This window comes from Chiloscyllium plagiosum, chromosome 6 (genome assembly GCF_004010195.1).
Source record: "Chiloscyllium plagiosum isolate BGI_BamShark_2017 chromosome 6, ASM401019v2, whole genome shotgun sequence".
NCBI classification, from domain to species: Eukaryota; Metazoa; Chordata; class Chondrichthyes; order Orectolobiformes; family Hemiscylliidae; genus Chiloscyllium; species Chiloscyllium plagiosum.
Window position 1 is genome coordinate 112,646,919 of NC_057715.1, and position 14,179 is coordinate 112,661,097.

Genomic DNA, 14,179 nt, shown 5'->3' on the forward strand with positions numbered 1-14,179 from the left:
AAAGTTCTTGCCTAATACCGTCAAAATTGGCCTTTCTCCAATTTAGAACTCCAACTTTTAGATCTGGCCTATCTTTTCCATCATTACTTTAAATCTAATAGAATTATGGTTGCTGGCCCCAAAGTGCTCCCCCACTGACACCTCAGTAACCTACCCTGCCTTATTTCCAAAGAGTAGGTCAAGTTCTCTAGTAGGTACATCCACATACTGAATCAGAAAATTGTCTTGTACACACTAAAGATATTCCTCTCCATCTAAACCTTTAACACTATGGCAGTCCCAGTCGATGTTTGGAAAGTTAAAATCTCCTACCATAACCACCCTATTATTCTTACAGATAGCTGAGATCTCCTTACAAGTTTGTTTCTCAATTTCCCTCTGACTATTAGGGGGTCTGTAATACAATCCCAATAAGGTGATCATCCCTTTCTTATTCCTCAGTTCCACCCAAATAATTCCCTGGGTGTATTTCTGGGAATGTCCTCCCTCAGCACAGCTGTAATGCTATCCCTTATCAAAAATACATCATATTTAATGACGTCAACTGAGACTAGGAATAGCCAGACTTGAAAAATAATTAATGGTTTTGTCAGTTAATTTACTAAGAAACTACCTAAGAGTGGATATGAAAACAAGTGTCAGAAATTGTGTAAACTGCTGATTGAGCATTTCAAACTGATTAGGGAAATTAGGATGGAAAATGGGATGGTCTTCATTGCAAGGTTCACGTTCATGAGCAAGGGAGGTCTTATTGCAGCCGGACAGGACTTTGGGGAGACCACACCTGGAGCAGTGTGTGAACAGAGAGAGGCTGTGCGGTAGTTTCACTGGACGGTTAATTGAGACACCCGAATAACATTCTGGGGATCCAGTGTTAAATCTCACCACAGCAGATGGTGAAATTCGAGTTCAATAAATATCTGGAGTCTAATGGTGACCATGAATCCATTGCCAATTGTTTGAAAAAAAAAAATCATCTGGTTTGCTAATGTCCTCGATGGAAGGAAATCTGCAATCCTTACCTGGTCTGGCCTACATGTAACTCCAGACCAAAACAATGTGCTTGATTCTTGATTACCCTCTGGGCAATAAGGACAGCCACATCCTGTGAATGATTTTATTTTTTAAAAAAAGTTTTGATGTCCTTAAGGTTTTGTGATAGGGAAGTGCAGCAAATGTTTAACAGGTTAATACCCAGGATGGTGGAACAGCCGAATGGAGAGAGATTTGGACAACAGTCTGGAATAACTGCTGTTTAGAGGAATAACAGGGATGCCACCTAAATGGATAAAATTTGGACAGGACTGGTATGGCAGACTGGATACTGGGATGATATTTCCTCCAAATTAATTTATCTATAGCAAGAGGGTACGTTCTCAGGTTGGACTGTATTAGAGTGAGAGGAGAAGAAATCTCTTCACTTAGAGGCTGGTGAACCTGTGGAATTCTCTAATACACAAGGCAGTGCAGGTCATGTTACTCATGAAAGAAAGGGATTGATTCCAAGGCACTAAAGGGTATGGGGAGAGGGTGGGGTATGGGCACAGAGATAGAGGATCAGCCATGAGAGAGTGTTGAATGGTGGAAAAGGCTCAATGGGCCAAAAATGCCTACTCCTGCTCTGTAGATTCTGTGATTTACAGACTCCTCTTTAATCAACACTATTAGAATATTCTGAAATGGTGGTGTATGGTGTGGTTGGAGGCTCTATTAGGGCAAAGTGAATTCTGAACCAGTTTTGAAGAAAATAGACTGAAAATACAAGTGGCTTTTGGACACAGATGACTTGCATTTACAACTCCTCCAGCATTTCAATGGTTTGGACACTTTTTCCACAGAGATGTTACCAATAGAAGCAAATGAATGTTCTATATTAGACACCTGTATTGTTTACGAATGGACACAGACAGACAGACAGACAGACAGACGTTAAAAAAGTTTTAAAAAAAACAAACATTCACCTCAAGCAGAGTAGCAGCAGACATCAAATGCGTGGAGTAGACAACCTCACATGAATCCAAATTGTCATACACTCGAGCTGAAGGATCAGCAGAATAAACATAAGTAAGTGATCTCAATGGCAATTTGAATAAACATTGAATATTCTTGCTTATTATACTAGAGGCACAACACAAGGATCCCAGCTGCACTAAGTATAAAAATGCTAAACCATGTTGCCAGTAAGATGCACACAGGTGCTTCTAGTGACAACAAAACTGTCTTAAGGAGGCAGTTAACTTTTATTTATTCACAGATGTGGGTATCGCTGGCTGGGCAAGTGTTTATTACCCACCCCAGCTGTGCTTGAGAAGGTGGTACCTTCCTGAATGACTGCAGTCCATGTGCTGTGGGTAGACCCACAATGTCCTTGGGGAGAGAACTCCAGAATTTTCATCCAGTGACAATGAAGGAACAACAATATATTTCCAAGTCAGGAAGTGAGTGGCTAGGAGTGCAATCTACTGGGAGGCGGTATTTCCACATACCTGTTGCCCTTGGAAGTGGTCATGGACTTGGAAGGTGCTGCCTAAGGATCTTTGGTGAATTAGTGCAGTGCATCTTGTAGATGGCACACACTGCTGCTACAGATGGGGCATCAGTGACAGTGGGAATGGGTGTTTATGGATGTAGTACCAAGTGTCTGCTTTGTCCTGGATGGTGTGTCTAGCATAGTGTGTTGTTGGAGCTGCACCCATTCAGCTAAGTGGGGGACATTCCATCACATTCCTGACTTGTGCCTTGTAGATGGTGGACAGGCTTTTGGGATCACAAAGACTATATCTTTTGAGTTTTATTTTGGATGGTGTTCAAAAATGGCAGTAGGATTACTATAGACCAAGGACAGTGGAAATATTTGCTGCACTTCTTATTTAAAAAGTACCTGAAGCTCATTAGAAGTTGTGTTTATACTGCTGCTTCATTCAAGTGGTGGCACACAATGTTTGAGACACGGTGACACTATTGGTGTGTGGTTAGAGGGAGCTTTATCCAGAAACAGACGGCAGGTTAGTTTTACAACTCAGATCAGTTGTCCAGACAGGATATAAGCAGCATGACAACAACTGTCTGGTCTCAGGCAGGTGGACAAAGAGAGGACAATCAAAAGGGTGGAATCTTTCTATCCACTTCTTTAGTGAAGGAACAGCCAACCTGAAACAGCCACCACCATTTCCTAAAAGTTGCTGCCTCTAACCAGTGACTGAGAAATCAAACAGAGAGCGTGCTGTGTGTCTTCAGTAAAGAACTTGGCTACAAAGATCAGAGATCAGAAGGGACACTCATTGAATCCTGTGGACTGGTGCTAACAAACTGCATTCTTTTAATTTCCTTTTCTTCCAACTCATTTGTGAGGAGGAGTGTAGTCAAACACTGGACCTGGGGTGCGGGTGCATAGCTCCTTCAAAATGGCATCACACGTAGACAGGATGGAAAAGGCAGCATTTGGCCTGATTTGGAGATGCCGGTGTTGGACTGGGGTGTGCAAAGTTAAAAATCACATCAGATTGTAGCCCAACAGGTTTATTTGAAAGCACTAGCTTTCGGAGCACTGTTCAACTACCTGAAGGAGCAGCGCTCCCAAATAAGTCTGTTGGATTATAACCTGATGTTGAGAGATTTTTAGCATTTGGCATGCTTGCCTTCAAATCGGTCACAGCATTGACCACAGGAGTTTGGATATCATGTTACAGGACATTGGTGAGGCCAGATTTGGAGTGCTGTATACAATTCTGGTCATCCTGCTACAGGAAAGATGTTACTAAACTGAAAAATTGTGCAAAAAAAAAAACAAAACAAAAAAGATTTACAAGGACATTAACGAGATTGTAGGGTTCAATTTATAAGGAGAGATTGGGACGTTTCTCTCTGGAGCATAGGAAGCTGAAGGATGACATTATAGAGATTTATAAAATCAATGATGGGCATGCAGAAGGTGAATAGTCAAGGTCTTTTCCCCGAGGAGAATCCAAAAAGAGAGAGGGCATAGGTATACGGTGAGGGGGGAAAACATTTCAAAGGGACTTTAGAGGCTACATTTTCCATACAAGAGGGTGGTGCGTGTATGGAATGAGCTGCCAGAGGAAGTGGTGGACACTGGTACAATTGCAACATTTAAAAGGCATCTGGATGAGTATATGAAACGGATCAGTTGTCCACACTGAGGGTTTAAGAGGGAAATAGGCCAAATGGGACTAGATTAGGATATGTGGTTGGCCTGGACGAGTTGGACCGAAGGGGCTGTTTCCAATATGAAAACATTGAGTACACATCAAAAAGGCATCATTGACCCCAAACTACTTTGGTAAGTCTTCAGGCTGGGGAACGTCGAAAAGCAAACCCTTCTTTCAGAGTGTTTGGTAGCTGTTCGCGTTGGCAATGATAGCAAGATCGCAGGGACAAGTAACCAGTCCGACTGCCTCAGGATACTGCTCAAGGGAACAACATTGGCCAGGAACACAGCACAACTCAACGTTCCTTTAAAGAGCATCATGGGAACCTCATCGCCACATGAACTGTCACTGCTTTTATTTAGCACCGGTTCAAAGAGACCTGCAAAGGACCTCTGCATTTCGACACCACTTCGCTCAATACCCTAAGAAGGTAATGCAACGACAAGCCACTTAAGGTAAAATATACCCCACCCACCCCACCCCCGAATCACGAATCTGAATTCCCAGCTTTCCCTCCATTGTAAAGCAGATCACCCTCAGATTTACATTCGTAAGACAGATTGCCCATGTGCAGAATCGCAGCCATCAGTTTGGAGATCTCCCAGTTCTCGGTGTCAGTGAACATGAGAACCTTCATGGCCGAGCGAATGTTGGCATACTCCTTACTGTCATCTCGGCCATCACAGGAAGTGCACTGCCCCTGGAACACACAATACAATGTCATACAGTCACAGAGATGGACAGCATGGAAACAGGCCCTTCAGTCCAACTCTTCCATGTTGACCAGATATCCCAACCTAATCTAGTCCCATTTACCAGCATGTGGCCCATATCCCTCCAAACCCTTCATATACCCATCAAAATGCCTTTTAAATGTTGTAATTATGACAGCCTCCACCACTTCCTCTGGCAGCTCACTTCATACACACTAGCTCTGCATGAAAAAGTTGCCCTTTTTTAGGTCCCTTTTAAATCTTTCCTCTCTCACCCTAAACCTATGCCCTCTAGCTCTGGACTCCCCCACCCCAATGAAAAGACCTTGTCTATTTACCCTATCCATGCACCTCATGATTTTACAAACTTCTAGGAGGTCACCCCTCAGCCTCCGACACTCCAGGGAAAATAACCCTAGTCTATTCAGCCTCACCCTATAGCACAAATCCTCCAAACCTGGCAATATCCTTGTAAATCTTTTCTGAACCCTTTCAAGTTTCACAACATCCTTCCTATAAGAGGGAGGCCAGAATTGAACACAATATTCCAAAAGTGGCCTAATAAACGTCCTATAGAGCTGTAACATGACCTCCCAACTGCTATACTCAATACTCTGACCAATAAAGGAAAGCATACCATATGGCTTCTTCACTATCCTATCTACCTGCGACTATTTTCAAGGATCTATGAACCTGCATTCCAAGGTGTCAGTATTCAGCAGCACACCCCAGGACTTCCCAGTACATGCGTAAGTCTTGCCCTGATTTGCCTTACCAAAATGCAGCACCTCACATTTATCCAAATTAAGCTCCATCTGCCACTCCTCAGCCCATTAGTCCATCTGATCCAAGATCTCATTGTACTCGGAGATAACCTTCTTTGCTGTCGACTCCGCCTCCAATTTTGTCATGATTAGATTCCCTACACTGTGGAAACAAGCCATTTGGCTCATCACGTCCACACTGACCCTCTGAAGAGTAACCCACACAGGCCTATTTCCCTACACTTAGCCCTGACTAATACACCTAACAGTATGGGCAATTTAGCCTGGCCAAATCACATAACCTGACTGTTGGAGGAAACCGGAGCACCCGGATGAAACCCCCGCAGACACGGGGAGAATGTGCAAACGCCACACAGAGAACCGCCAGAGGCTGGAATCAAACCCAGGTCCCTGGTGCTGTGAGGCAGCAGTGCTAACCACTGAGCCACAGTGCTGCACTAACTGTCCATCTGCAACATTACTAACTGTACCTCCTATGTTCACATTCAAATCATTTACATAAAAAGAAAATCAGTGGACCTAGAGCCAATTATTGTGGCACACCATCGGTCACTGGCCTCCAGTCTGAAAAACAACTCTCCACCACCATCCTGTCTTCTACCTTTGAGCCAGTTGGGTATCCAAATGGCTAGTTCTCCCTGTGATCTAACCAATCTACCATGAAGAACTTTGACGAATACCTTATTGAAGTCCATAGAGATCATGTCCATCACTCTGCCCTTATCAATCCTCTTCATTACTACAAAAACTCAATTAAGTTTGAGAGACATGACTTCCCATGCACAAAGCCATGTCGACTATCCTTAATCAGTTCTTGACTTTCCAAATACATGTAAATCCTATCCCTCTGGATTCCCCCCAACAACTTGCCCATGCCACACCGTGCTTCCAGGTTTATAAATCCCTAGCTTTTCCTTACCACCTTTCTTAAATAGTGGCACCCCGTTCGTGATATGAAGGTGTAGGTGTGTACTGTACCTTTAAGAGAGAGGGGAAACTCGCAGGGACTGACTGAAAGCACAGAGTGGGCTGAACAATTTAAAAATGTAACATTTGGTTGAAACAAACAGCTGGAGTTGCATTGCCATGGAACAAAAACAAATTCAAATTTGGCCAGTTTAAATTACACCCCAGATACTAAAATCCAAATCAAATTTGAATTTTACTGCTCGAGGGGACATCAAGCTAATGAAATGATCCAATGTTTTGGGGTATAAAAATCAGAAATTTTGAACAGTTAGGGTGAGAACAGCAAAGGGCACCAGTACAGACTGCCAGCCAAATAGCTCTCTGAAAAGGTACCTGTCCATAAGGAAAGTTGTGCAACAGAAGACTGAAGAAAAGATGACCCAGAAATCCACAGGAATGTACTGTCTCTGGACTCCCGTTGTGTGTCATGGATAAATAGGTATAGAGCTACACAGAACGTGAGGGGTCCTTGTGTCTCAATGCAGACGAGGAACACTTTAACCAAGTTAGTGGCAGTCTAGGATTGGTCCCTGAGAAAGATGTCAAAGATCGGTGGAGCAGATCAGGAAAAACAAAGTGAAAAGATATTACAGGGTCAGGAAAATTGACCTATATCATAATCATCAACCTGTTCAGGTGTTATTATACATCTCTAGAGCAGATGGGCCTCCCAGTCCAGGGATAGGGACATTCCCACAAGAGGGCTGTTCAGGGAACCAGATTTTCTTTTCCTAAACTACTTTTTTCATCAATCTGTTCAGAAATGTTATTACAACACCCCTCTGGAAAAGGGTGAAGCTTGAACCTGGGCCTCCTGGTCTGGGGTAGGGATACTACCATTGTTCCGCAAGAGGATCTTTTAGGGAACCTGGTAAAAGGAAATGAAAATAAAGATCAGGTGTGAGCCAACTGAATACTCGAACAGTTTGGTGGGCTATAAGATCAGAATTGTCCATGTCAAATTGCCCATAGTGTTCAGGAATGTGTAGGTTAGGTGCATTAGTCAGGGGTAAATGTAGAGTGATGGGGAATGGGACTGGGGTAAGATACTCTTCGGAGGGTCAGTATGGAATTGTTGGGCCAAAGGGCCTGTTTCCACACTAAGGATTCTAAGATCTAAGATCCCAAGGTTTCCAAAGAAGTGGGTTGAAGTTATAGTCTCAACACAGGGTAGGTTTGTAATTTTAATATTCTCCCTTCGAATGAAGGTGCAATGGTGGGACCCATTCACTGCTCAATTCATGGGATTTCAACCATGAAAAAGGTATACCATCAAGCTTGCAATTCTTCACTCCAAACTCAGATGGTGTAGGGTCTTCCCAAAAACAAAAGGAGTGGTGAGCTGGGGAAATCTGGACAACTACCCCACCTCCTGGCAGCCTGTTGGAATATTGGAAGAGTAGAGTAAGGAATGGCAGAATGTGTGTTGGCCAAATACACAAAAAGAGTCAGATATGCATGTTAGGAGCAGGAATGGGCCATTTGACTCCTCAAATCCTTTTCCGCTATTCAAAAAGATCATAGCTGACTGTAATGTAGTCAGAACTGTTTCACTGATTCTACCAGATTTGCTTTGACTCCCGAATTAGTCACGAATTTCACCTCTGTCTTAAACATATTCAATGACGCTTCCTCCATAAAACTCTGGATAAGAAATTTCCACACACTGACAACCCTCAAGAGGAAAGATTTCCTCATTTTTCATCTCAAAGGGATATCCTTGATTTTTGAAACAAAAACACAGTCTCCTCTAGCTCTAACACAAACAAAAACAGAAGTTGTTGGAAAAGCTCAGCAATTCTGGCAACATCTGTGGAGAGAAATCAGAGTTAATGTTTCGGGTTGATTGACCAGTCCTCAGAACCTCCCTTTCGCTCTGTTCTCTTCCACATTCTTTCAACATCCATTCTCACCAAGTCCCTTCAAATTCTTACACGTTGTAATAAACTCTCCTGCCAAACTCCAGCGGATACAGGCCTGGCCTATCTACGCTTTCCTCGTAAGATAATCCCCACTCCAGAGACCTGAGCACAAAAGATCTTTGCTGAATTTCCAGTGCAGTACAAAAGGAAGTGCTATATTGTTGGAGGAGCTGATTTTCGGATGTAGCATTAGATTGATCCATGGTCTCAGCTGTTTGTATAAAGTGTGGGTGTAACAGGCCAGCAAGTGTCGCTCATTCCTAATCGCCCCTTGAACCAAAAAGCTGCATTTCAGAGGGCATTGCTTTGGGTTTGGAGTCACATGTTATCAGGCCGGGAAAGGACTGAGAGCTTCCCTTCCCTGTAGAGAATTATGGAACTAAATGGATTTTTATGACATATCAATCAAGGGTTACATGGCCACCATTAGGCCAATTCCAGACTTTTATAGAGTATAAATTGCACTCTCTGTCACTGTGCGATTCAAACCAGTGTCTAGAATGTGGATTACTACTGTGCCTGGTCCTTCACTAAACCAAAGAGGAAATGATTGTGGGACATTATTTCAAACAACAGATTCAGTCTTAAATTTTTAACTCTTTAACCAGTTGGTATGGATTATCTGGTCAGTATCAAGTTGCTGCTTGAGAGATCCTATTGTGTTCAAACTGCTAGCTGCCCAGCCACACAGTGATTATACACTATGAGCTGCCAATTGAATTAGAATATTTTCAGATTGTCAAAGGCACTACATAAGTGCAAGTTTTCCCTGCAAATCTATGAGTCTGCCTTTAATCACTCAATCCTACCCTTTCAGGATTGATGCATACAACGTCTCTCAAACTGATCAGCAACCCCTCCCCACCCAGCTCTCACCATTGTTAAGTAGGTGTAATCCGTAGCTTTGCTCAGACCCAGTGCCTTCTTCTGGTCCATACTCATTCCCATCAACATACAGTAAAAGATGTGATAGTTCCTCTCTCCTTCAGCCTGCAGAAGAGGAAGAAATGGAAATTAAATTAAAGAACATATTTGTGGAGGACAGCAAATTAACTAAACTGATCATCTCACTACTGAAGGTGGAATGGGGTCCCCGCCAAAGGGCCAGATTCCCAGGAATAGATTCCTTTTGATATTCAGCAGGCCCCATTACACACATTGCTCACTTCTGGGATGACATGTGTGTTGGGAGGATGTCTTCCCCCATTTCTGCAGGCAACTGGTTGTTTAAGAGTCATACAGCACATTAACAGGCCCTTTGGCCCAACCAGTCCATGCCGAGATAAATGCGTGGTGCTGCATTTTGGGAAAGCAAATCTTAGCAAGACTTATACACTTAATGATAAGGTCCTAGGGAGTGTTGCTGAACAAAGAGACCTTGGAGTGCAGGTTCATAGCTCCTTGAAAGTGGAGTCACAGGTAGATATGATAGTGAAGGCGGCGTTTGGTATGCTTTCCTTTATTGGTCAGAGTATTGAGAGCAGGAGTTGGGGAGGTCACGTTGCAGCTGTACAGGACATTGGTTAGGCCACTGTTGGAATATTGTGTGAAATTCTAGTCTCCTTCCTATCAGCAAGGGTTCAGAAAAAGATTTACAATGATGTTGCCAGGGTTGGAGGATTTGAGCTATAGGGAGAGGTTGAACAGGCTGGGGCTGTTTTCCCTGGAGCATCAGAGGCTGAGGGGTGACCTTATAGAGGTTTATAAAATCATGAGGTATGGGTATGATAGATAGCCAAGGTTTTTTTTTCCCCCCAGGGTAGGGGAGTCCAGAACTAGAGGGCATAGGTTTAGGGTGAGAGGGGAAAGATATAAGAGAGACCTAAGGGCAATATTTTCACTCACAGAGGGCGAGATGTGTATGGAATGAGCTGCAAGAGGAAGTGGATGAGGCTGGTACAATTACAACATTTAAAAGGCATCTGGATGGGTAGATAAATAGGAAGAGTTTGGAGGGATATGGGCCGGGTGCTGGCAGGTGGGACTAGATTGGGTTGGGATTTCTGGTCGACACGGACGAGTTAGGCCGAAGGGTCTGTTTCCGTGCAGTACATCTCTAGGACTCTATGACCATAATCCCAAACTAAATTAGTCCCACTGCCTCACTTCCAGTCTCCAAAAGGTATCAGCTAGTTTTATTCAATACTGTTTGGCCATTCAACCCCCTCCCCCAGCACCTCCCCCTCCCCTCCCCCACTCCATACCCACCCATCACGTATACTCAACAGGTCAAAAACAGTTTAGCGATTAAAGCAAAACTGCAAGCAACCCACAGGAATGCCATCTCACACACATTTGATAAAAGAAACCTAAAACTCTCATTCACAAAAATAAATATTTCAAATGGCCTCAAATTGTCAGTTGTATAAACAAACAAAGAAACCTCTATTCAGTCACCACAAAGACAAAGACAATTAAATCCTACAGTCTCTTGAAACTGGCAATTGAATAGGACCTCAGCCCCATCCCCTGCCCCCTCCTGAGATAAGCAGTTTTGGAACTTTTGAAAATTCTGTCAAGCATTCCTAATAGACACAGCTATTAATCCCAGTCCACTGGAAATATCATGAAGTCTTTTGAATTGTACGAAGAACAGATTATGTTTTTTGAGTTACCTATTTGACAGGAACAAACAATCCTATACAAATATCATTATTTCTTCATGGTTTTGTTTTTACAGCGTGACCACTCTTCAGTCTACATGTCTCTAAAATATAGAGTCGTACCTCTCGTAACTTTTATGCCTCACTACTACTAAATTCCAGAATTTCTTCACATGGCCAGGATACTGGACACAACCGGGACAGTATGTTCCCAAGAAAAATCTTTACACAACAAATTCAGTACAATACATTGAAAGACAACATAAACTCAGGCAGTACCAGTCTACAGAGTGCAGAGCAGATGGAGCTGGATGTATATGTGCATAGTTCACTGAAGGTGGTAAGGTAGAGGCAGCAGTAAATAAAACAGACATTGTTCTTGTCCTCTATACCACTATTAATATAGCCAAGAGTAAGGAGGTGATATTGAGCTTGTACAAGGCACTTGTTTGTGAACGTAGAGTTGTGGCTGCCACATTCTAGGAAAGATGTGAATGCATCAGAGACCGTGCAGTAGCAATTCACAGGAATGGTTCCAGGGATAAGACACTTCAGTGATGAGGAGGGATTGAAGAGATGGAGACTGGTCTCCTTGGAGAGACAGAGCAAGAGGAAATCAGATTAAAAACTTCCAAAATCACGAGCAGGCTGGACAGAACAGACAAGGAGAAGCTGATCCTGTTTGTAAAAGGAACACGAATGAGAGGGGGATAAATTTAAAGCGATGCGTAAACAAAGCAAGGGTGATGAGAGAACAAAAATCTTTTCCACCAGGTTATTACAATATGGATACACTGCCCAGGAATGTGGTAACAGGCAGGAGGCTGGAAGAACACAGCAAACCAGGCAGCATCAGGAGGGTTCAAAAGTTAGGAGACAGAGGGTGGTGGTGGAGGAGAGTTGTTTTTCAGACTGGAGAAATGTGACCAGTGGAGTGTCACAAGGAACGGTGCTGGGTCCACTACTTTTTCTCATTTATACAAATGGTTTGGATATGAGCATAAGAGGTACAGTTTGTAAGTTTTGCAGATGACACCAAAATTGGAAGTGTAGTGGACAGCGAAGAGGATTACCTCTGATTACAACAGGATCTTGATCAGATGGGCCAATGGGCTGAGAAGTGGCGGATGGAGTTTAATTCAGATAAATGTGAGGTGCTGCATTTTGAGAAATCAAATCATAGCAGGATTTATACACTTAATGGTAAGGTCCTAGGGAGTGTTGCTGAACAAAGAGACCTCAGAGTGCAGATTCATAGCTCCTTGAAAGTGGAGTCACAGGTAGATAGGGTAGTGAAGAAGGGGTTTGGTATGCTTTCCTTTATTGGTCAGAGTATTGAGTACAGGAGTTGGGAAGAATGTTGCAGCTGTACAGGACATTGGTTAGGCCACTGTTGGAATATTGCATACAATTCTGGTCTTCTTCCTATCAGAAGGATATTGTGAAACTTGAAAGGGTTCAGAAAAGATTTACAAGGATGTTGCCAGGGTTGGAGAATTTGAGCTATAAGGAGAGGCTGAACAGGCTGGGGCTGTTTTTGCTGGAGTGTCAGAGGCCGAGGGGTGACCTTAGAGGTTTACAAATTCATGAGGGGCATAGATAGGATAAATAAACAAAGTCTTTTCCATGGGGTAGGGGAGTCCAGAACTAGAGGGCATAGGTTTAGGGTGAGGGGGAAAAAAAATAAAAGAGACCCAAGGGGCAACGTTTTCATGCAGAGGGTGGTACGTGTATAGAATGAGCTTCCAGAGGAAGTGGTGGAGGCTGATACAATTGCAACATTTAAGAGGCATTTGGATGGGTATATGAATAGGAAGGGTTTGGAGGGATACGGGCCGGGTGCTGGCAGGTGGGACTAGATTGGGTTGGGATATCTGGTCAGCATGGACGGGTTGGACCGAATGGTCTGTTTCCATGCTGTACATCTCTATGACTCTAGGAGGGGGAAAAGTCGATATTTCGGGTGTAACCCTTCTTCAGGACTGGGAGTGGGTGTGGGGGAAGCTGGATGGGGCTGAGGTCCTATTCAATTGCCACTTTATAAAAAACCTTAAAGTAAGGGAACACTTAGGAAGCAGCGATCATAATATGGTCGAGTTCAGTCGCAGTTTGAAAGAGAGAAGGCAAAATCGGATGTAATTGCGTTACAGTTAAATAAAGGTAATTATGAGGGCATGAGAGAGGAACTGACGAAAATAGACTGGAAGCAGAGCCTAGCGGGGAAGACAATAGAGCAAAAATGGCAGGAGTTTGTGGGTATAATTGAGGACACTGTACAGAGGTTCATCCCCAAGAAAAGATAGATTATCCGGGGAGGGATTAGACAGCTATGGTTGACAAAGGAAGTCAGGAAATCTATCAAAGAAAAAGAGAGATCCTATAAAGTGGCCAAGAGCACTGGGAAATCAGAAGATTCGGAAGGCTACAAAAACAAACAGAGGGTAACAAAGAGAGAAATAAGGAAGGAGAGGATCAAATATGAAGGTAGGCTAGCCAGTAATATTAGAAATGATAGTAAAAGTTTCTTTCAATACATAAGAAACAAACAACAGGCATAAGTAGACATTGGGCCACTTCAAACTGATGCTGGAAGACTAGTGATGGGAGATAAGGAAATAGCAGGAGTACTTAATAAGTACTTTGCGTCAGTCTTCACAGTGGAAGACATGAATAATATCCCAACAATTAAAGGGAGTCAGAGGGCTGAGTTGAGTATGGTTGCCATTACAAAAGAGAAAGTGCTAGAAAAGCTAAAAGATCTTAAAATTGACAAATCTCCTGGCCCCGATGGGCTACATCCTAGAGTTCTGAGGGAGGTGGCTGAGGAAATAGCGGAGGCGTTGGTTGAGATCTTTCAAAAGTCACTGGAGTCAGGGAAAGTCCCGGATGATTGGAAGATCGCTGTTGTAACCCCATTGTTCAAGAAAGGATCAAGACAAAAGATGGAAAATTATAGGCCAATTAGCCTAATCTCGGTTGTTGGTAAAATTCTAGAATCCATCATTAAGAATGAGGTTT

General features: G+C 43.2%; 1 protein-coding gene across 3 annotated transcripts in view; it reads right to left on the reverse strand.

The window, feature by feature from the left end:
• Positions 1–14,179, reverse strand: part of myo7aa (myosin VIIAa) — a 190,377-nt gene that overhangs the window by 135,771 nt on the left and 40,427 nt on the right. For all 3 annotated transcript variants that reach the window (XM_043692431.1, XM_043692430.1, XM_043692432.1), the window contains 3 exons: positions 9,435–9,548; positions 4,716–4,869; positions 1,962–2,038 (listed from right to left, as the gene is read on the reverse strand). In XM_043692431.1, coding sequence (XP_043548366.1) covers positions 1,962–2,038; positions 4,716–4,869; positions 9,435–9,548 — 345 coding nt within the window. The remainder of the gene's footprint in view (positions 1–1,961; positions 2,039–4,715; positions 4,870–9,434; positions 9,549–14,179) is intronic.